Raw genomic sequence first — 24,623 nt, forward strand, 5'->3', positions numbered from 1 at the left:
CGACCCCCGCCTTTGGCGCCGAGTTTAGCGCTTCCGGAAGTCGTCTTATACGCCAGCATATACGGTATTGTCAAAAATATATGCACCATACTGTTTTCTGTTTTTAAAAAGCCTGCACATTTTTCTTTTCTTTTTCAATTTAGAAATGCAAGCGCCCTCCGTCATCATTTCCCGTGCCCCGCTAGAGATTTCCCTCAAGAGCACCACTGCCCTCATTCTCATCTGTGACGTGAGTGGATTTTCCCCAGAGGAGATTAGCATCTCGTGGGAAAGAAATAACGTATCCCTGGATGAAAAACTGTACGATAATGGGATCGCCACGGAGACAGCAAACGGGTACTCCATTTATAGCATCTTAAAAATCAGCAGAGATGAACCCGGAGGAAAAGGAGGGAGCTACAGCTGTATAGTCCACCATCCTGCTTCTCAAACTCCGTACACGGCCTATGAAAAAGTACCCATTGGTAAGTGGACCTTCTAAGGATGTCGCTGGAGGCATCACTATGAGTTACATGGCGAGCGTGGATCTTCTGCAAGAGATTCTTCGCTGTAAAGGGTTAAAAAGCTCATAGATCACAAACATCCTTTAGTTGAGCACAGCTCAGAGGCAAGTCCATTAACGGAAAGAAGGACCCCGTTACTGAAAAATATTATTATTTACGGTGCTACATGGTTATTATTCTGAGGAGCCCAGGTGAAAATGTATATTATGGAGCAGCAGAAAATGCATATTGGTCCTGATAGCAGTGGTTCTCAACCTTTTTAATGCCGCGACCCCCAACTGGTCATAAGTCGAGGACTACTCAACTGGTGCAGCACCGTTTGCAGAATGGGACTTTTGGCGGGCTCAGCAGGGCAGAGACAGCCTGGACAATTCCTATTGGCTTTTGAAAGCCAATAGAATTAGACTCTATTCAATAGAATAAAAGGGAGTAGCACAGCTAAGGAAAAGGGGGGGAAAATGGCGGACTGCGTTGTTTGGCGACCCCGTGAAATGGTCGTTCGACCCCAAATGGGGTCCCGACCCACAGGTTGAGAACCACTGTCCTGATAGAGTCCTTTCCCCTCAAAATTATCCAAATCTTCATCAAAATTTTGTACCAAATTGCAAGAGCATCTTACGAGATCTTGCAAGAATTTAGTCCTTCCTTTTCCAGCAAAGCCATTACATCCAGTTGTGTAATGCTATCCAGAGTCCAGAAACAGCTGCTGAACTTGCTGTTGCACATTTTTCTCTACTGTGATTAGTGGAACACCAACTTTGAATGTAATCTGCCTCTCTGAGTGCAGCTATATAACAGAATAATAGAGTTGGAAGGGACCTTGGAGGTCTTCTAGTCCAACCTCCTGCTCACGTAGGAAGCACTATAACATTTCAGACAAATGCTTGTCCAACCTCTTCTTTAAAACCTCCAGTGTTGGAGCACCCACAACCTCTGGAGGCAAGTCTTTCTACTGAGTAATTGTTCTCACTGTCAGGAAATTTCTCCTTAGTTCCAGGTTGCTTCTCTCCTTGATTAATTTCCATCTGTTACTTCTTGTCCTGCCTTGAGGTGTTTTGGAAAAGAGGTTGACCCCTCTTCTTTATATCAACCCCTTAGATATTGGAAGACTGCTATCATATCAGCCTTAGTCCTTCTTTTCATTAAACAAATGTACCCAATTCCTGCAACCATTGGCACCAAGGTTAAGAGCAATAATCATCTGGAGTTAAGCAAATATGTATAAATATATCAATCAATTCTAATATTTTTAAGCATACCCAGGGTACTTCCACAAGGGTAAGACATGGAAATCAGAGTTGGTTCAGTAAAATGCTTGGTAAAATAAATTTCATCGTATCTAAAACTTTAACCCTCAATTCCATCAGCAGTGCAAATAGTATTAAGAAGGGACATGGGCTAGTTCATGCTTGTGTATTCATTGTGCAAATGATCCTAATAATGTGAAACAGCCATCTGAATCCAACACCACTGATGGAACATTCACACAACCATGCCTCATTTCTGTCCGTTCTGAAGAAACGGTTCATATTTTTGGCCTGAAGAATTATCGGAGGAAGGGGTGGGGGGAAAATAACCAAAAGAGGGGAGGGGTTTTTTGTTTGGTCGGTTGGTTGGTTTTTGTTTCACTTTTCTTCTATTGGAAAATGTTGACATTTTGGGGGACTCACCTGAGATAATAAAGTAAAAGGACGCTTTCTTCAAGTCAACACTTAGCTTCTGCTGATTTCAAGAACCAAGTCCATGATGTCTTCTTGGCAGCAGTCCAGAAGTGGTTGGGTGCCACTTCTTCCTGGGAAGTTTTCAGCTCCCCAATTTTGCTCTCAGTTCTGGAATTCTCCAACTTTGGAAACGTGATACTCTCTGAGCTTGATGGCTTTTTTGCAGATGTTTCATTACCATCATCAGCATCACCAGCACTGATGATGTTACCTAATTTGGTAATTAAATGTCTGAAAGAAAACAACCAAGCTCAGAGAGCACCAAGGACCTCACAATCATCCTCCTCCTCCTCATCATCATCATCATCATCATCCTTCTCCTTCTCCTCCACTCCACAAACCCTTACCTTCCACCACTGATGTTCTCTGGTTGGATCATGAAACATCTGCAAGGAAACAACTCACAGGAGAGAGCATCAATGACCCCACAGTCCTCCTCCTCCTCCTCCTCCACTACCACCACCACCACCACCACCACCGCCACCACCCACTTCACTTTCCCCCATTCCATAAACCCCTCTCCCTTTACCACCAATGAGATAAAATGTCTGCAAGAAAACCACCAGCTCAGAGAGCATCAAGGACTCTGCAATTCAAACTTGAGCCACAAATATCCTCTTCCATTAGGAATTCTTCACATGTGTCCCCTTCCAAATATTAACCAGGCCTGATCCTGCTTAGCTTCCTATCCCAAGCAAAACATTAGGTGGTACTATTTTATTTTGTTAATGTCTCAAATGCTTTGGAAAATGCTGTATTCACTCCCTTGTTACCATATAAACATCTAGTGCAGGGGTGTCAAATTGCCGGCCCATGGGCTGGATGCGAAACCGTGTCCACCCCATTGCCGGCAATGGAAAAAAAGTCACGATATGTCGCGACATGTCATGTGACATTGCGAGTTTGACACCCCAGATCTAGTGCATCAGATTACCATGTCTATACATTAACATGTTTATACATATAGCACTTAAGCCTAACATATATTTAAGGAGAAGAACAACCACTTCCATAGTTGATTAATATCTGTTTGGATCAGCGGTTCTCAACCTATGGGTCGCGACCCCATTTGGGGTCGATCGACCATTTCACGGGGGTCGCCAAGCAAGGCTGTCTGCCATTTTTTTTACCCTTTTCCAGTGGTCGGCCTGCTCCATCTCTGTCCCTTGCCAGCTACACCTCGGCCTGCACAGGGGGCGGCACCATGCATGCGTGGCGCTCCCGGGCAGGGAAAGTCCTCGACTTACGACCGGTTGGATAGTCCTTGACTTACGACCGGTCTAGTCCTCGACTTATGACCAGTTTAGTCCTCGACTTAAGACCGGTTGGGGGTCGCGGCATCAAAAAGGTTGAGAACCACTGGTTTGGATGCTTCTGGTGAACTCTGTCCTAGACTAAGATATTTGAAGTTATATCATACATTTACCGTTCTTTCTTTTTTACCCACTGAGGTGATTAGACTTTTCTCTCCTCTGGTTATGCAAACAAGTATCCTGCTATGACTTTAAGAGACATATACTGTGGGTGTTTACATTAGGCAATCTAATATGTGCGTAAAAACTGGGCAAGCAAGCCCTGGCTAAGCTAAAAACATCATCTAGAAAGTAAAAGAAAGAAATCAGATAAATAATTGTAGATTTTAAATATGGGTTCAGGAGGAAATCATTGCATGCATTTCAACTTTGCATGATTTTTGTCCCTGGAAAAAAGGATTGTTTTTTTATTTTTAATTATATGATTTCAATGTTTCCAGTAGTTTTTACATTTCAGGCACACAAGTCTAATTTCATTGGCAAACTTTAAAAAAAATTAGTTCTAGTTGAGGTACTGCTGGTTGCTTCTTCTAGCACTTGGTGCCCAATTATTCTAGACATGCTCAGACACAATCTCCATCAGCATCACATTCCCATCGTACAGCAAAGAGCCTACATCGGGAAGATTCATACAGCCCTCATTTGCTTCTTGAAGAATATCTCCAATTCTTTTATTTACACTCCAGGGAGATCCATTTGCTTATTACAGGTAACTTATTTTTTGATGTCACCCTAATGCACCTTACGATATGTCCCTTCCTCTACTTTGATTATGGCTCCTGATGATCACAGTCTCTTTACAGATTTCCTGGAGCCTCAAGCACCTACGGTGGAACTCCTGCAGTCTGTAGATCAGGTGAAGGACACCGTGATGTTGAAATGCATCGCATCTAATTACAGACCCCCAAGTGTCACCATCAAGTGGATGGGTGGGCCACAAAATAAGAAGGAAGACACTGTGGTCAGGAAGATGGCAGATGGAACCTACTGGGCCAGCAGCCAACTTACCATCCCCATCTCCCAATGGCAAAAAATGGACAACAATAGTTGTGAGGTGGTACACCAACCAACGAATACAAAACAGGTCCAGAAGATCTCCAGAAAAGGTGAGATGGAGCAGCAAAGCTAGAATGTCTGAGGTCCATCTTTTAATTGGATGTTTCATGCTCCAATCTTTTCCTTCTCACTTACTGGATGTAAACTGGGGCTTTCTTCTGAATACTGTGTGCCTGGATTGCACTCCTCCTCGTCATCATTATCCCCTTCCTCCTATTCTTCCTCTTCCTTCTCATCTTTCTCTTCCTCTTTCTCTTCCTCTTCTTCCTCCTCCTCCTCTTCCTCTTCTTTCTCCTCCTCCTCTTCCTCCTCCTCTTCTTCTTCTTCCTCATTCTCATCTTCCTATTTCTCTTCTTCTTCTTTCTCCTCCTCCTCCTCCTCCTCTTTGACTGCTTTGGGTATTAAGGGAGATACAAAGTTTTGGTTCCTGCTCTTCTGATGGCCTTAACCATTGTTAGTTGAGATTCTGGGTCACCCTGAAATAGCCTGGCTAAGGGAGCTCTGGTGAAGTTGTGACAGGCCCAACAAGCCGACAATGGATAATTTATTTATTGCTATACAAATTATAATAAGATTATTATGATTGTACTGCACTCTTAAAAAAAATAGAGAAGTTAGTAGGACAGGACAATTAATTCTGAAAGAACCACAATACTACTGTATATGGACCATGAAGGGCTAAGGGGGAAATTTATAGCAATAGCACTTAGACCTATATATCACTTCATAGTGCTTTACAGCCCTCTGTAAGTGGTTTACAGAGTCAGACTATGGCCCCCAACAATCTGGGTCCACATTTTACCGATGTTGGAAGGCTGAGTCAACCTTGAGCCAATCAGAATCGAACTGCAGGCAGCTGACAGTCAGCAGAAGTAGCCTGAAGTACTGCATTATAATCACTGCGCCGCCACGGCTCATTTAAAGCCACCAATGCTCTTTCTAAATTCTCTGCCACTTTTCTGGCCAAACAGATTCAGTAGAAGACTTTTCCAAGGGATGGAGAAATTCTCCAGCAGGTTTTTCATGAACAAGGCTCCTCTTATTAATGATAACTGTGCCCCCTGGAAAAATATCCAAAGACAGCTCTTCCATGCAAGCACAGAAATCCAAGGAAGATTATTTGTACAAGGAAAGTTGCAACATTCAGACACAGTTCTCAGCCCATTCTGCAATTAAATACATGTAAGACCACCATATCACACCCAGGAGATTCTCCAAAATTCTTGTTTCTCTCAAGCAAATACTCTTTCATCTAATGAAATGAGACTTGGCCAAGGCAAAAGACAGGAGAATCCATCTTCCTGTATGGTTAAGAAGCAAAGAGTTAGGCTTATAATGTTGGAGATGATGGATAAAAAGTGGGTTACAAACAATAGCAAAACACCGAGATACAAGGGAAGGCTAAATAAGAGTTCTACAACTTCATTACTCCATTAACATTTTAAGAGAGAGAACTGGTTCATTCTCTCCTTGACTCTATTTTTGTAGACCTCATATTCTTCATTTTCCTACAAAATAAACCTGAATAAAATTGACGCTTCTCTTTCTGTTTCTTTAGGCTGGGTTAGGCCCATGTCTCTCATGGTGACTCTGAATGTCCATCCACTCTGTCCAAGTTTAGGAGCCATCAGTAGTGTGACCTTAGTCTGTTCCATCTATAGCAACTCCTTAGAGAACATCCAAGTCACCTGGGAACCAGATGGGAAATTTCAAACGTTACCAAAGGATCGGTCAAATAGTGTCCAATTCTACACTAGCAGCAACTTCACAGTATCCCTACAAGAATGGAACAAGCTCAAAGAATATACCTGCAAAGTAACTCAAGCTGGAAGAAACCACACAGAGACAAGAAGTATCAGCAAATGCAAAGGTGATTCTCTCTTACTCACTCTTTTTTTTTCTCTTTCTCTTTCTTTCTCTCTTTTTTCTTTTTTCTTTCTCTCTCTCTTTCTCTCTTTTTCTTTCTCTCTCTTTCTTTCTTTTTCTTTCTCTCTCTCTTTCTCTTTCTTTTTCTTTTTTCGTTCTTCTCTCTCTCCCTCTGTCTCTTTCTTTTCTTCTCTTTTTCTCTTTCTCTTTCTCTCTCTCTATTTCTCTCTCTTTTTTTCTTTCTCTCTCTTCTTTTTCTCTCCCTCTCTTTTTCTTTTCTTTTTCTGTCCCTCTCCTTTTTGACTTATTCTGTCTGTCCATTCATTCTCTGTCTCTTAACATATTTCTGTCTGGAACATAACTTCATGTTCTCTTATTTTGTTTTCCTTCTTCCTTTGAGTCTTGGTAGCACCTTTAAAAAAAGATGATCATAACGCCAGAAAATTACATTGAATTGATCCCAGAATGTAATAATGACTCAATTGGAAAGAAAAGTGTTTGACTATAGCTAGTCCTTGATTTACAGCCAATCGCTTAGCAACTCTTCAGAGCTACAATGGTCCTCCCCCAAAAGCTACTTAACAACCCATTTTCAGAATTTTGACAGCCACAGAACATTTTGGGCACTTGGCAACTGACTCACCTTTACTGCCATTTTCCTGGGGGGGCACATGACCCCAGTCAATAGATAGGAGAATCCATCTTCCCGTATAGTTAAGAAGCAAAGAGTTAGGCTTATAACATTGGCGATAATGGATAAACAGTGAGTAAAAACAACAGCAAAACACTGAGATACCTGGGGTTATGTGACTGCAATTTGGGACTTTTTTTGCCAGTTTCTGGCACTGACTTCCAGTTTTCTATTTAAAAAACTCCCACTGGGGAAAATATACTTGTTTAATGACTATGACACTTACTCAACAAGCTTTGCAGAAAACAGCCAGAAAATCAAGTTGGCCACACAATGCTTTGCCTTTTGACTGCAAAGATTTATGACCACAGTTCTGGGTTCAATTAAATTATAAGTCAAGGACTTCCTGTATAGAGTGAAATGTTCCAATTTGTTGCTGATTGGGCTGATTCTTCTTGCTTTCCTCAACGCTTGTTCAATACTTCCTACAGGGAGTCCTCATGACCACAGCTGAGCCCAAAACTTCTGATGCTAAGCAACATAGATGTTAAGTGAGTTTTGCCCTGTTTTATGACCTTTCTTGCCACAGTTGTTAAGCGAATCATTGCCGTTGTTAAGTTAGCAACAGCGTTGTTAAGTGAATCTGGCTTCCCCATTGACTTTGCTTCTTAGAAGTTCCCCAAAGGGGATCACGTGACCCTAGGAGGCTGCAACTGTCATAAATATGAAGCAGTTGCCAAGTGTCCAAATTTTCATCGTTTGATGATAGGGATGCTGCAATGGTCACAACTATGAAAAATGGCCGTACGTCACTTTTTTGAGTGCTGTTGTAACTTCAAATGGTCACTAAATGAACAGCTGTAAGTCAAGGACTGCCTGTATAGTGTTTTGCTCCTCCATATGATCTTTTTTTACTATTTTATTCTGCCCATCGTAAAATGTTTGTCATTTGCCCTCTTGTAGCTTGTAAGAACAGTATACCACCTCCCACAATTTTTCTACTCAAACCCCCCCTGGAGAGGCTTTTCACCCAAAAGAGAGCTTCCTTGACTTGCCTTGTGGTGGGCTATGAACTGGAGAACGTGATGCTCACCTGGATGATGAACGGACTTAACCTCACCACAAATGCCACCACAGAAAAAATCAAGAGACACCCAAATCGGACCCAAAGTTTCCAAAGCCAGCTTAAACTCACCAGTCAGATCTGGGATTCTGGAAAGAAAATTGAATGCAGCATTTCTCATCGCTGCTCACTTTTCCCTGAGGTGAAGCGGAGCATCCAAAAAAACACAGGTGAGAGAAGATTCAACAAGGAAGGCCTCAAAGAGATCAGGGGGAAATATTTGGCTTGCCCGAATGTCTACAGAGATTCTCAATCATCCAGGTTGCCTCAAATGTGCCTTTTTTCCCCCGAAAGGCAACTGTACTTTCTTTGTTTTGCAATGGAATGGAATGGAATAGAGAAGAGAAGAGAAGAGAAGAGAAGAGAAGAGAAGAGAAGAGAAGAGAAGAGAAGAGAAGAGAAGAGAAGAGAATTAGAGTAGATGGAGTGGAGTGGAGTGGAGTAGAGTGGAGTGGAGTGGAAGGGAAGGGAAGAGAAGAGGAGAGGAGAGGAGAGGAGAGGAGAGGAGAGGAGAGGAGAGGAGAGGAGAGGAGAGGAGAGGAGAGGAGAGGAGAGGAGAGGAGAAGAGAATTAGAGTAGCTAGAGTAGAGTAGAGTAGAGTAGAGTGGAGTGGAGTGAAGTGGAAGGGAAGGGAAGAGAAGAGAAGAGAAGAGAAGAGAAGAGAAGAGAAGAGAAGAGAAGAGAAGAGAAGAGAAGAGAAGAGAAGAGAAGAGAAGAGAAGAGAAGAGAATTAGAGTAGATAGAGTGGAGTGGAGTGGAGTGGAAGGGAAGAGAAGAGAAGAGAAGAGAAGAGAAGAGAAGAGAAGAGAAGAGAAGAGAATTAGAGTACATAGCGTAGAGTAGAGTGGAGTGGAGTGGAGTGGAAGAGAAGAGAAGAGAAGAGAAGAGAAGAGAAGAGAAGAGAAGAGAAGAGAATTAGAGTAGATAGAGTGGAGTGGAGTGGAGTGGAGTGGAGTGGAGTGGAGTGGAGTGGAGTGGAGTGGAGTGGAAGAGAAGAGAAGAGAAGAGAAGAGAAGAGAAGAGAAGAGAAGAGAAGAGAAGAGAAGAGAAGAGAAGAGAAGAGAAGAGAATTAGAGTAGATAGAGTAGAGTGGAGTGGAGTGGAGTGGAGTGGAGTGGAGTAGAAGAGAAGAGAAGAGAAGAGAAGAGAAGAGAAGAGAAGAGAAGAGAAGAGAAGAGAAGAGAAGAGAAGAGAATTAGAGTACATAGAGTAGAGTGGAGTGGAGTGGAATGGAGTGGAATAGAATAGAATAGAATAGAATAGAATAGAATAGAATAGAATAGAATAGAATAGAATAGAATAGAATAGAATAGAATAGAATAGAATAGAATAGAATAGTTGGAAGGGACCTTGGAGGTCTTCTAGTCCAACCTGCTGCTCAGCTAGGAAACCCTATACCATTTCACACAAATAGTTGTCCAATCTCTTCTTTAAAACTTCCAGTGTTGGAGTTTTTCCTCGAAGACATTTAGCTTCTCATCCAAGAAGCTTCTTCAGTTTTGAGGATGGAAGGATTCCTTGCAAATGGGAAAATATTCTTATTCCCATTTGCACTATTCAGGGCACAGATAAACCTCCAAGTGGCCTCAACGACTCTCAGAAAGAGTGCTAATGACCAGATGACTGCAAGGAATATTCTCCACATTCCGTCAGAACTGAAGAAGCTTCTTGGATGAAAAGTGAGACATCTTCAAGGAAAAACAAAGCAAGTACAGCTGCCTTTTGAAAAAAGCACCATTGGGATTTGCTTTGCCCCTGAAAATTGTGGAGAAATGGAGAATAATTCTCTGGACCAATTATCAGAGAATGATTTCCACATCTTTGGTTTCATATGCTTCAGAAAATGGGTGGCCCCCAATTAAAAACATTCAAAAGTTCAAAATCATGAAGATTAAATATCATGAATGCACCATCCTTACGGTATCATCAATGAGATTTATTTATTCCAACCTTTCTTTTTCTTTCACTTTAAAAAAAAAATACCCTTATCCATATTTCCATCTCTATCTTCATTTTGCATAGATTTCAGCCACATTAAAGTACCATCTCTCTCCTTGGTTCTTCCACCACTATCACAATTGACACAACCTACCTCCCAAGCTGTTGCCTGGTTGACTTGTGTGATCAGCGGATTCTTCCCATCTGAGATACTCGTCAAATGGAAGAAGAACAACAGCAGTATAGATGCCTCTGAGTATATCATAGGCCCATCCATGCTTGAAACTGGAAAGTCCACTTTTTCTACTCAAAGTGTCCTGAAAGTCCCAGCATCTGAATGGGAAAACAGAGCTGTGTATACATGCCTAGTGGGACATGAATCCCTAACTATCATGAAGAGCATCAGTAAATATTTGTATGGTAAGTCTTGGTGCTGGAAAATTCTTGGTCAGCCAGGAATGGAACCAAAGTTTTTAATTCTGCTCAGTGAAAATTACTATGTCAATCACATACGGTAGTGAAGAAACTTGCAGAATCAAGTTTCTCAGCTGCACTTCTTAACCACAGATAAAATGTGTGAAAACTCAATATTTACAACTCATAAGGAGCTACTGAATGTCCTCTATTGAAAAGTCTCACATTTCAAAGTAACACTGTTGGTCAGATAGCTCCATCAGTGGTGTTTGGGCAGAGATGGCTGTTCACATATTGCAATCTTCTCTTGATGACCATCCACAAATGGGTTTCCAATTGGAAAGAAGTCTCCATAATTTGAAATCACTAAAGGTCATGGCCCCTCCTATCAAATAAAAGCTGGGTATCAAACGTTGCTGATCTATCTAGATTATCGCTATTTAACCATATGTATTAAACTCACCCGGTCCTGATTATATTGCACAACCCCAAAATCAACCGTTTCTTTTCAGATTTCCTGAAACCCACTTCTCCACGAGTGATGGCATTCCACACTGTTGAGGACAAGGGCTATCCAAAACTTGTTTGCTTTGCTACCGGCTTCTACCCCAAAACCATAGATATTCAGTGGAGCATCAAAGGAGAGAAACTCAATTCCATCCCAAACTGTTCGTCTCTAGTGCCTCTCCCTGATGGGACATTCCAGAAGGACTGTAGTTTGACCATCAGTGGAGAAGATTGGCACAATCCACAAACATATACATGCACTGTGAATCACCATGCAACCAACTTTTTGTTTAAGAAAGACGTGCATTCTTCTGGTAAGTTGTACTTTGCCCAATTTAAATTATAAACAAAAGAAACAGTGGGCCTGATAAGTTTGCAAAGTACCTTTATGATGAGCGGACAGCCACATTTCTTGAGCCTCGGTATGCTCCACTTCATATTTCAAATCAGTGGCCTTGACTTTTAGTCGGCCAACTCCTGCCTGCTTTGTTATTAATATGGTTCCCAACAGAAGTGTTATGCTTTTAGTAATTTGCACAGCCAAAATATATTAAAGATACTATAGAACAACTCACCACAGTCAACTGAGGGACCTTTCAATGCTGTATTAATCATTTCATTTTATTATTGGTGACCACGTTTTCATTGAAATTATTGTAACTCCTGTAGTTTTGAACTGACTGTCTTTATTTTATTATTATTGGTCACGGTTCCATTGAAATTGATTTAACTTTTGTAGTTGTTGAATTGCCCTGCGGCTAGTTGGCCATGGCAGGTAGGCTGTGCCAAGTTGGCCATGATGAGTTGGCTGTGCCAAATTGTCCCATTCCATAAGTGTACCATGGTGCTGATGGCTGCGGCTATTGAGTTGATATTGACTGACATCAAAGAGAGAGAAAAGCAGCTGATTGGTTGAGAGAGATGAATAGCTTTTAGAATATCATGTCTGTTCTGCATTTGAAGCTCGTAGTAAATAATTACTTCTATTAGATGGAGGGTTAATCTACTAGCTTTGAGGAAGAAAGGGTTGAATGTGGGTCAAACCACATTGATTCCATACATCCTTCATCTTGCCTATCTCCAAGTAGAAGGATCTGCATTTTTGGGGGGAACAGAACGAAGTTGTTTGTTCCTCCTTCTTTTTCAGCCATAACGTCCAAATGTTAGATTAATTTTATTTAGATTTCCCAGGCTAATCACAAGAAGGAGCAGCTGTATTTGAAACAGTCGTTCCAATATATCCCCTTTAGGCAAGGAGGTGAGACAGGAACAGGAAAGTACCCATCAAATTAATTCATGCCGCATTGCTTTTGAAGGAATGGTGACATCTCCAAGCAACATGGAAGTGATCAAGATGCAATTGCCTTCCTTTGAAGAGCTCTTCACAAATAGAAGTGCAGTTCTAACCTGCATGGTGCCCCTCATGAATGCCACTGCCAATGCAACCTTCAGCTGGACCATGGATGGCAAACCGGCCAACAATAATTCAGTGACAAATGAAGTCTTCCAAGAAAGCAACCACACTTCTTTGATGTATGGCCAATTGCAGGTGAATCTGAGTGAGTGGACTAGCACCGCCCAATTCACTTGTAGCATCCAGAACGGCCAAGGAGAAACAGAGACGAAGCATTTTGACCGAAGGAATGGTAAGGACTCATATAAAGAGCTGGCAAAGCAAATGAGAGAGTATAGAGAGATTGGGAAGTAGTTCAATTCAACCTTACTCTGAATTGATCCTAGCAGTGGTCAAAACCAGATAACACTTAGCAGAGTCTGGTTTCTGAAGAGTAGAATCATGGCAACATCTTAATGGTATGTTCACAACAGAGCCAGTTTGGCCAAATGCTTAAGGTGCTGGTTTAAACACCAGGAGAGTGTGAGTTGTAGTCCTGTCTTAAACATGAACGCCAGCTGAATGACTTCGGACCAATCACCAGGAGGCTGTGAGTTCTAGTTCCATTTTAGGCATGAAAAACAGCCTGGTGACTTTGGGCCAATCACCAGGAGACCCGTGAGTTCTAGTCCCACCTTAGGCATGAAAACCAGCCTAGTGACTTTGGGCCAATCACCAGGAGACTGTGAGTTCTAGTCCCAGCTTAGGCATGAAAACCGGCCTAGTGATTTTGCCGCCAATCACCAGGAGACTGTGAGTTCTAGTCCCACCTTAGGCATGGAAACCAGCCTGGTGACTTTGAGCCAATCACTTAGGCATGAAAGTTGGCTGGGTGACGTAGGGCCAGTCCCTCTCTCTTAGCCCAACCCACTTCCCAGGACTGTTATTGTAGGGAAAAGAGGAGAAAGAAGGAATATATGTATGTTCGCCACCTTAAATTACTTATAAAGTAATAAAGGCAGGATAAAAAAAAATCTCATAAATAAATAAATAATATTGATGGCCTTTAACTTAGGAATTCCACCAGAATTCCAGAAGTCATAGCTTGACAAGGATGGCAGGAACATTGAAGATTTCTAACCCATCATCCTTATCTGAAAAGTGAGTGGCATGGTGGCCTAGTGGTGAAGACACTTGCTTCCTGCTTGGAAAGTTGAAAGTTCAATCCTAGGTAGCGGCAGATATTTTTCTCCCAGGGCCCAAAGGGAAAAAAAAAAATTGCTGTGAACTCCTTGTAGGAGTCAGGAAGGGTAGCCGGGCAGTAAACGCTCAGCTCCATCCAGTCACCCTGATTCTACCCTGAAGGGGAGTTTAAAACTTACATGAAAAAAAAATTAAATATTAGTTCTGAGGAAAGGGAGTTCTGAGAGGGAAAAAAACCCTTCTCGATACACCTCAGGGTACAAAGATGATAGAGTCCAGTACATTTTGTTTCCCAAACATGTTGTCTTGTCTTTGCTAATCCAGGGACTGTGAGACCTCCCAAAGTGAATCTCCAGCGTCAGTCATCCAGTGAAGACCTCAATGTAACCCTACTGTGCATAGCGAAAGATTTCTATCCAGATGAAATATTTCTGAAGTGGGAAGAAGAAAACCAAGAGTTGTCCTTTAAAGGCCACGATGCCCACGGCATGAAATGTGATCACGAGAAACAAACATGTTCCTTGCTAAGCATGCTCGAAATCCCCACCAGCAAATGGATGATGGGAGCCTCCTACAGATGCCTTGTAGCTCACATCTCTTCTGAAAACATAATCGCTAGAACAACTAATTTCTTAACTGGTAAAAACAACAACAACGCCAACAGCCACACCAATTGTGGTGCTCTTGTTATAAGGCACTTTTTATGTATCTTTCCATTTTACATTAAAATAATGTCTACCAGTTGGATGTTTCTTTCTTTCTTCTTTGATTGGCACCTTGGTTTACACCAACAAGAGCCATAATTTAGGTTAATGCAATGCCCCGAAGATGCTATATGGGCCGTGGAGTTTTATAGATTCCCACATATATTCATTTGACATGCATTCGGTGTTTTTTTCCCCACCCCACCCCCCCAAAAAATTGTTTGTAGTCTTTTTCCTTACGTTTGAACATGACTTTTGACGCTAATTATTTCTCCTTGCTGCTTTTAAAACTGGCTCAGTATTGAATTATATGATTTGGGGAATGAGGATTCTATAGTTCATTCTCTAGGCATGACACAGATTGCATTGACTTGCTTTAAATCTGTTTTGATTATTTTATACTTCTGGGTCTCGTATTTATAACTCCCCCTGAACATTTGGTTCTTGGTCATATGAAATCTCATAATTACAGGTTTTCCTTCACTTTTGACCGGTCATTTAAAACTATTTGAAGTTATGATGGACCCCATAAAACAGCGGTTCTCAACCTATGGGTCACGACCCCATTTGGGGTCGAACGACCATTTTACGGGGGTCGCCAAACAACGCGATCCGCCATTTTCCCCCCTCAGGGGGCGGCGCCACGCATGCGCGCCGCATCCATGTGACCGGGGGTCGCTGTATAAAAAGGTTGAGAACCGCTGCCATAAAAAATACTTATGACTCAATTCTGAAATTTCAATGGCTGCCCTCATGTGATCGCTTTCTGGGTGCTCCGCAACCAGCCCACATTTACAGATGTTTGCAGCATCCTGAAGTCACGTGGTCACCATTTATGGCATTTTTTGCCAGAAATCACCATTTACCTCTGGTTTCTGGGGAAAAAAACAAGCCCATAGTGAACAATGGATTCCCTTAACAACTGTCGCATTTTTTTAATGACCACGGTGTTCGCTTAACAATGGCCAAACAAAAAAAAATAGTTTGAAAATCAGCTTGGACACGTAGTTACCCATTTTACAACCAGCATAATGTACCACAGTAATTGCCAGGCTCAGTTATGGATGTAAGTCGAAGACTACCCGTACACATATTAAATCAATGATGAAATAGAAATTCATAATGCCTTCTCCCTCTGTCTAGTCCATCCAATGCTTTCTGTTGGCTTTTGTTGGCTTTTCAGAAACGTCTTTCTAATTTGATTGTTTTTTTTCCACTCCATTCTTCAGATTCCTGGGATTGTAGCCTCATGGGAGCTGCCTTCTGTGACATCCGCAACGAAAGCGAAGCTGAATACAGTGAGCTGGAAGAAGCCAATGGTGTCTGGAATAAAGTTTTCACCTTCATTGTTCTCTTCATTGTGGCCATATTTTATGGCGGCCTAGTCACTTTCATCAAGGTAAAAGAGGAAATCAATTCAAACCATAGAAATAGATTATGCCAAATGCACAAGTACAGCATAGGTGGCACCATGCTCAATAGTAGTAACTGTGAGAGGGACCTCAGAGTCCTAGTAGACAATCACTTAAATATGAGCCAGCAGTGTGCTGCAGCTGCCAAAAAGGCCAACACAGTGCTAGGCTGCATTAACAGAGGGATAGAATCAAGATCACGTGAAGTATTAATACCATTCTTTAATGCCTTGGTAAGGCCACACTTGGAATACTGCATCCAGTTTTGGTCACCACGATGTAAAAAAGATGTTGAGACTCTAGAAAGAGTACAGAGAAGAGCAACAAAGATGATTAGGGGACTGAGGCTAAAACATATAAGGAACGGTTGCTAGAATTGGGTATGTCTAGTTTAACGAAGAGAAGGACAAAGGGGGACATGATAGCAGTATTCCAATATCTCAGGGGCTGCCATAAAGAAGAGGGAATTAAGCTATTTTCCAAAGCACCTGAAGGCAGGACAAGAAGCAACGGGTGGAAACTAATCAAGGAGAGAAGCAACATAGAACTAAGGAGAAACTTCCTGACAGTGAGAACAATTAATCAGTGGAACAGCTTGCCTCCAGAAGCAGTAAATGCTCCAACACTGGAAGTTTTTAAGAAGAGACTGGACAGCCACTTGTCCGAAATGGTGTAGGGTTTCCTGCCCGAGCAGGGGGTTGGACTAGATAACCTCCAAGGTCCCTTCCAACTTTACTATTATTACTTATTACTTATTATCGCCATCTCTTTCTTCCTCAGTTGCCCCTGTGGTAAATGAGTAATCTACCCATCACGGCACAGAAACATGGATTTGCATATTAACCACAGTAGGAATAGTATTTGCCCAATATTGGAAAAATGAAAACTTACCAACAGAAGAACTAATTAAGAAAATTTTAGATTGTGCAGAAATGGACAGATTGACATTCAAGATAAAAGAGAAAGAAAACTCAGTGTACTTTAGAACATGGGACAATTTTTATCAATGGCTAGAAAAGTGAGATAGAAAGAAATGTAATATGTACTATGTAACATTGAATATATACCAGTAAGAAGACTATTGAGTGATTAACTAACATATTGATTATGATAATATAGAAATTAATTATTACTTATTATTTTTTAAATATGTGAACCCAGACAACATGCTGTTTGCTAAATATTAAGAATGTTATTTTATAAAAACTCTAACCATAACCCTGTAAAAGGGCTGGAGGCTAGAACTTAGGCAGGAATTGAGTATATCTAGTCTAGTGAAAAGAAGGACTAGGGATGAGATGATAGCAGCGTACTAATATTTGAGGGGCTGCCACAAAGAAGAGAGGGTTCACCTATTTTCCAACGCACCAGAAGGCAATGGATGGAAACTAACCAAGAAGAGAAACAACCTAGAACTAAGGAGAAATTTCCTGACAGTGAGAACAATCAAGCAGTGGAAACATTTGCCTTCAGAAGTTGTGGGTGCTCCATCAGTGGAGTCTTTGAAGAAGAGACTGGACAACCATTGGTCTGAAATAATATAGAGTCTCCTGCTTGGGCAGGGGTGTGGACTAGAAGACCTCTAAGATCCCTTCCAACTCTGATGATGTTCTATATTCTGTTCTAACCATCCCAGGTTGAGAAACCTGGGTCCTCTTAAATGTTCCTCAGCTTCAATTTCTAGCAGCCTCTATCAGCCGAGCTAAGGGTGAAGGATATTGAGAGTTATAGTTCAACAATAACTGGAGGGTTCACTCACCCTTGCACCGAGTGGGCCAACTCAGTAGCTAAGTCCAAAAATCCCTCAGCCTTTTGGACTACAATGTGGATATTCAGAATTTTGAGAAAGCATTGCAGATACCCCAACATAGCACAAAACAGGGGCCTTCAAACTTGGCCCTTTGATGACTTGTGGACTTCCACTCCCAGAATTCCTCAGCCAGGCATGCTGGCTGAGGAATTCTGGGAGTGGAAGTCCACAAGTCATCAAAGGGCCAAGTTTGAAGGCCCCTGGCACAAAGTATGCTTCTGTATACTTACTGGTTTGCCTATTAACTAATTAATCTCTGTTATCAAGAGTTACAGGTAGTCTTTGACTTATGAACACAGTTGGGATCCAGAATTTCCTCTGCTAAGTAAAGCAGGTGTTAAGAGAGTCTCAACAGATTTTATGATCTTTTCAGCCCCAGTTATTAAGCAAAACACTGTAGTTATTAAGAGAATCATGCAGTTGTTAAGCAAATTCAGCTTCTCCCATTGACTCCCATTGCTGGAATTGGGTATGTCTAGTTTAATGAAAAGAAGGACCAGGGGTGACATGATAGCAGACTTCCAATATCTCAGGGGCTGCCACAAAGAAGAGGGAGTCAAGCTATTCTCCAAAGCACCTGAAGGCAGGACAAGAAGCAACGGATGGAAACTAATCAAGGAGAGAAATAACCTAGAACAGGCATGTCAAACTGCCAGCCCACAGGCCAGGTGTGTCATGCCGAAACCACACCCACCCCATTGCCGGCAATGGGGAAAAAGTCGTGATATATCGCGCAACATCATGTGATGTCATGAGTTTGACATGCCTGACCTATAACTAAAGAGAAATTTCCTGACAGAACAATTAACCAGTGGAACTACAAGTGAATGCTCCAACACTGGAAGTTTTTAAGAAGAGACTGGACAATCTAACGTATAGGGTTTCCTGCCTAAGCAGGGGGTTGGACTAGAAGACCTCCAAGATCCCTTCCAACTCTGTTATTCTAACTTTGCTTGTTGGAAGCCAGCTGAGAAAGTCACAAATGGTGATCACATGACCCCAGGATGCTGCAGCCATCATGCTGGTTGCCAAGTGCACAAATTTTGATCACATGACCATGAGCATGCTGTAATGGTTGTAAATGCAAAAACCAGCTGTCAGTTTTTTTTCAGGGCTGTTGTAACTTTGAATGGTCATTAAACAAATAGTTGTAAGTCGAGAACTACCTGTATAACACTTGTTCTAAGATAATGCAGCTAGTTAAGACATTAATCAATGGTAATAAGCTAGATATCCTAGAGACCCACACTAGGTCAATTATTTAATATTGAGTACCTGGTTTAATCTTTTTTTCTCTCTCTCTCTTCCTTCTTCCTCTTTTTCTTTCTCTTTTCACAGGTGAAATAGCCATTTGCTATCAATGAAGCATACATGAAATGAGATCCCACCTTTTCCCCTCCATCATCCATTTCTTTCCCCCATCCTTCATGCACCACTGTTCTGAGCTACATGTTTCATGGAAAGTCACAGCAAAGCATTAAACGTCACAAAAATATCCATTTCCATGTGACAGTCTCTGCTTCATCAGCCTTAACAATAAAAGGAAGAAACAAGTTTGTTTTCTACTTTAAAAAAAAGTTTCTGTGAAAGAAAGGACGTTTAATATCTTCACCCCAAAGTTCACCAATGCTAAGAAATGCACTATGGATACACAAATACCTAATTGTTGTCCTGTCCCCTTAAAGTATGTCTAAAAGGGAAAATGTCAACGAGCTAAAAAAACTTACTGTGCACTTTTCAAACCAATCCACCTATTTTCCAAAGCACCTGAAGGCCAGACAAGGAATGATGGATGGAAACTGAACAAGGAGAGATTCAACCTGGAAATAAGGAGAGATTTTGTGACAGTGAGAACAATCAACCACTGGAACAGCTGGCCACCAGAAGTTGTGGGAGCTTCATCACCGGAAGCTTTCTTTTTTTTAAAATATTTTTTTATTTTTCCAAACTCTCCCCCATACATATACCGTGATATTTATCAGATGTTAACATACATTCTTTTTACATTCATATATAAGATACTTTTAATAAAATGAAATAAATACATACACATGACTTTTGGTGTTGCTCGCCCATTTCCCCTTTCACTGTATCCACATTCCTTCTTCTCTACCTTCTTTCTCCCTTTCTTCTCTTCCCTACTTCCCTCTTCTTCCTCTCCTCTTCTCTTTCCTTCACCACTCTCCTACCCTTTCTCCCCACTTCTCCTCTTCTACTCCAACCTTCCTACTATCACTGGAAGCTTTCAAGAAGAGACTGGACTGCCATCTATCAGAAATGGTGTTGGGTCTCCTGCATGAATAGGGGGCTGGACTAGATGACCTACAAGGTCCCTTCCAACTCTGTTATTCTATTTCTATTATATTTCTATTTCTAATTCTATTCTATTCTATTCTATTCTATTCTATTCTTAATTTACTGCCATGACATATTGCAATACTTGATGGCTTCTCTGATGTGCTAAAATCACTTTTCAAGAGTGACCCTGTTTTTATTTTTTTAAGAAAATGAGGCAAATGAAAACCTGTTTCCCCTACCTCCAATACTTAACTCACCAGCTTTTGTTCAATTTTGTTCTTCTGCTCTCTAATGCTAAACAGCTGGTTCACTTGATCAGCCTTGTAGTGCTAAACAGCTGGTCACCAGTTTCTCTGAAGTCAATTTCATTAACTACTTCATTTACTTTGAATTAGACATTTAGGCCCAGAAAGTTTCTTAGTTTGCTGTTTTCACTATCTAGTGAGCCAAGAATCAATGGTTGTTTTGCTGAAAGCAGAGGTATCTATAAATGTGCATTGTATGTTCATGGATTAAGGTTATGTATGGATTTTATCAAGATGTAGCACATATAAGCATTAACCTTTTTTATTTTATGAAACTGAATAACACTGCCCTGGCAATTGCATTTATTTTATACTATTAGCTTTAAAGTTTTCCCTCTTATGCTATATAAACTGCATTAAAACGGGTTTTCATTGCATTTCATTATATTGTGCTATGTTTTATGCTGTATACTGCACTATTCTTACGATCATTGCTTATTTTTTCTGGATTTTTTTTAACTTCTATAGTTGCACTGATTCTGATAATATTATTTTTCTGTGTTCCCCATGGTATAATTTTCTTGTTAATCAGAAGTATTCTATAAAACTTTTGCTGCTACATAAAGTTTCTTTTTCTACATATATGTTATTCTCTATCTTTTTTTAAAAGGGGGGGATTGGAGGGACTGCAGTAAGCATTGATTTTACATCCAGAGGGAATTGATTCAAGTCATCAAAATCAAATTGATGGCATTTATTAATAAGAGCCCGTTGGGTGTAGCGATTAAGGCATCAGAGAAGGACCCAGACTGGGAGTTCTAGTGCCACTTCAGGCACAAAACTGGATGACCCTGACCCAGTTACTTTCCCTCATCCTTAGGAAAGTGGCAATGACAAACCATTACTGAAAAACGTTGCCAATAAAATTGCAGGGACTTGTCCAAACAGTTTCCAAGAATCAGATGTGATTAAACAAAAGGGAGGGGAAAAAAGCTTTATGCATAAAAAGTCACAAGTTCACAGCCTAAGTACCAATGGTGGAAATGTTTACAAGAAAAAAGGAAAAACAAGCTTTACAAACAGGATGGAAATCAGTAGCAAATGTTCCCAGGTATAGATGTTTTCATGTTTGACTCTAGAGTGTTCAGATATTAGAGATGTTGTAAATTTCAACATAGTTCTGTCCTAAATAGCACTTAGACTTGTATATCTCTTCATTGTGCTTTACAGCCCTCTCTAAGTAGTTGACAGAGAATCAGAATCAGGATAGACCTGGAAGAAACCTTCTTAAAAACATCCAATGATGAAGCACCCACAACTTCCCAGTGGCAAGCTGTTCCACTGGTTAATTGTCCTCACTGTTAGGAAGTTTCTCCTTCATTTCAGGTTGCTTCTCCCCTTGATTAGTTTCCATCCATTGTTTCTTGTCCTGCCCTCATATGGCTGCCAACAATCTAGGTCCTCCTTTTACCAACCTCAGAATAGTTTATTCAATTGTGTGTCATTGATTCGGCATATCTTTAATAGGTTTTATTGTGACCAAAAAAACCCACAAGATTAAGGGAAACCCATATCCCATCTTTCCTGAGAAATTAAGAGATTTCTGAACAAGTATGGCTAAAATTGCACTCTAACATTGCAATCCTGAGAGCAAAGCAAATAAAATTACTACAGTCATAAATCCAGTGCAATCAATAACATGTAAGCCAATCAAACATTTAATAGTGTTCACATATAAGCTACGTTATCTCTGCAGACAGTCATTCTGTCCTGTAACAGTAACCTTCTCATTGCATGGACATTATAAGACTTATCAGGAAGTCTTAAACTGTAGTCTAAGCTGGGGAACTAAGACATTGCAGAAGGCAGCAATGGCCAATCATTCCTAAGAAACCGTATAGATCAGGCATGTCAAACTCGTGATGTCACGTGACATCGCATGACGTATCGTGACTGGGGTGGGCATGATTTTGTTGTGATGCATCTGGCCCATGGGCCGGCAGTTTGACATGCCTAGTATAGATAGTATTCACTGAAAGAGGATCTTGACTTGAAGATGTGTTCACCTTTATCACGGGTTCAAGTTGGGCAAAGTCAAAGTTGCAAATCTGGATCCTTATGTATAGTCTCCGATCCACTTTATTTTTCAAACTACAATATGCGCCATAAATTGAGAACAATTCTGTTGCTGAAAGATCATCACTCTTGGGTATCTGAGGTTGAGCAGAACACTTGTTTATTATCTCCATTGTCTGTATTTCCTGTCTGCTTGCTTTGGAGATCCACCGTGGATTACAAAGATGAGATCTTTGTGTTTATCAAGTGCCTAATCTGTAGCAAGTGAGGATTATGGATGGACATAATCTGGGCTCCATTTCCTTCTAGGAGAGAGGGAAGGGAAGGATTGGATTTTATCAGGGAATGGATGTGGAGAGAAGTGAAGAGAAAGCTCTGCAGTCTATACATCAGACTATGATGCAGTTAAAGAAGCTTCTTGGATGAGAAGCAAATTGTTTTCAAAGGAAAAAAATAAGAAAGTCCGGTTGCCTTTTGAAAAAGCATATTTGGGACAACCATGACCTCGATTATTGAGAATCTTCATGGTCATATGATGCAGTAGGCACTCTGAGGCCCAGATTGCTAAGAAATTTAATTCACTTTCTCCAGAAGTTGTGGGCACTTGAACACTGGAGTTTTTTAAGAAGATATTGGACAACCATTTGTTCAGAATGAAATAGGGTCTCCTCGCTGAACAGGGGGTTGGACTAGAAGACCTTCAAGGTCCCTTCCAACTCTGTTACTCTGTATTTGTCTCCATTATTATTTTACAATCTCAATAACAGAGAGAAAAAGGGAGGAAGTCACTATCATAATAGGGACCTATCATTGTGGACCTGGTATGTTTGACCTAGAGCAGTGGTTCTCAACCTGTGGGTCGGGACCCCATTTGGGGTCGAACGACCATTTCACGGGGGTCGCCAAACAACGCAGTCCGCCATTTTTCCCCTCCCTTTTCCTTAGCTGTGCTACTCCCTTTTATTCTATTGGCTTTTGAAAGCCAATAGAATAGACTCTCTTGAATAGAGTCTAATTCTATTGGCTTTCAAAAGCCAATAGGAATTGTCCAGGCTGTCTCTGCCCTGCTGAGCCCACCAAAAGTCCCATTCTGCAAATGGTGCTGCACCAGTTGAGTAGTCCTCGACTTACGACCGGTTGAGTAGTCCTCGACTTATGACCGGTTGGGGGTCGCGGCATTAAAAAGGTTGAGAACCACTGCCCTAGAGGTTCTTCTATGGGAAATCCTGTTGATCCCTACAAGGCGCTACATAAAAACCTTTCACCCTTTTGAGTCAGGCAGGGAATATCCTACATCAATGTTTCTCAGTGTTGGTGGTTTTAAGATATGTGGACTTCAACTCCCTCCATGAGATTAAAAAAAAAAAGTTAATGCATTATAGTTTGGTTTTCCCCACCAAACTCGGTGTTTTCACCTCTAGCTGAGTCAAAACACAAACGGAAGTTAAGTTTCTATTCAAAGCTCATCATGAGTCTAACACTGTAAAGCTTTGGCTCAAATTGGAAGCTTCAGCTGCAGCTCTTGGTGTAAACAGGATGCATCTGTTCTCAGGGTGACTTACCGAAAAAGAGTTAGGAGACCATCAACCGATGGCGTCGGCCATTTTGTCATGAACGGCAAACTTCAGGAAGAAATGGAAGCAATCAGAGTTTTCACTGCGGCCACAATAAATTATGTCCTGAAAAATAGCATGCCATAGATTAAATGTGCCAGAAGTTGTTAGCTTTGAGGTTCTCAACAGTTAGATGTTTCTTCTGCTTTCTGAAAAAAGTAACAATAATTCATTTGTCTTCAACAGAATGTCCCACATGGATTCTTTTCTTTTCTTTTCTTTTTTGAATTTTTTTTATTGATTTTCTAATTTTAGGGTCCCACATGGCTTATTTTCTTGCCTCAATTTTTTTTTTTTTTTTGCAGGGGTGGGTGCTGATATAGGACCTACACAACCATGAATTTAACAGCAGCATGAGTCAGGAAAATTTAGCAGGGGGTACTTTTTTCTTGACATTTTGGCCCATGAGAGAGAAAACACTTTATCCACTATTTTTTTTTTAATCCTGCAACTTGAGGGGTATTAGAGGTATTAACCCTACAGGGCCAGGCTTGTTCATTTCTTATGTTTGGAAACGCTATGTGCACATGTTTGTTATGTGAGATTCCATAACAATATAGACATTTAGGTTTTGAACCTCTGCTTGTTTCTACTGATCCTTCTCTCTTTCCCATTCAATGCAAAAGGGTAACTATTAATCCTTTATTTTAAAACAGGACCTCAAAACCTAGAAAAAAGTTCAAGTTTGACTCGAACGCTAGGCCCTAACTAATAAAATGCAAGGAAGCTAAGGTTTTATGCCTTAGCAAGACAAAAACAAATGTACAGGTATAGAATAGGCAATGCCTGACTAAGTAGTAACTGTCAGAAGGATCTAGGGGTCCTAATAAACAACCACTTGAATATGTGCAACTGCC

The 24,623-nt window shown here is 41.0% G+C and overlaps 1 protein-coding gene across 4 annotated transcripts in view; it reads left to right on the forward strand.

The window, feature by feature from the left end:
- The window catches only part of LOC120314722, a 70,613-nt gene extending 51,206 nt beyond the window's left edge, over positions 1-19,407 (forward strand). For all 4 annotated transcript variants that reach the window (XM_039358104.1, XM_039358105.1, XM_039358106.1 and 1 more), the window contains exons 5-14: positions 144-464; positions 4,341-4,643; positions 6,152-6,463; positions 8,054-8,383; positions 10,236-10,571; positions 11,078-11,386; positions 12,389-12,718; positions 13,933-14,247; positions 15,542-15,711; positions 18,873-19,407. In XM_039358104.1, coding sequence (XP_039214038.1) covers positions 144-464; positions 4,341-4,643; positions 6,152-6,463; positions 8,054-8,383; positions 10,236-10,571; positions 11,078-11,386; positions 12,389-12,718; positions 13,933-14,247; positions 15,542-15,711; positions 18,873-18,881 — 2,735 coding nt within the window. In that variant the 3' untranslated portion in view covers positions 18,882-19,407. The remainder of the gene's footprint in view (positions 1-143; positions 465-4,340; positions 4,644-6,151; positions 6,464-8,053; positions 8,384-10,235; positions 10,572-11,077; positions 11,387-12,388; positions 12,719-13,932; positions 14,248-15,541; positions 15,712-18,872) is intronic.
- Positions 19,408-24,623: the final 5,216 nt, after the last annotated feature.

This window comes from Crotalus tigris, unplaced genomic scaffold (assembly GCF_016545835.1).
Source record: "Crotalus tigris isolate CLP2741 ecotype Arizona unplaced genomic scaffold, ASM1654583v1 scf7180000018992.311333, whole genome shotgun sequence".
NCBI classification, from domain to species: Eukaryota; Metazoa; Chordata; class Lepidosauria; order Squamata; family Viperidae; genus Crotalus; species Crotalus tigris.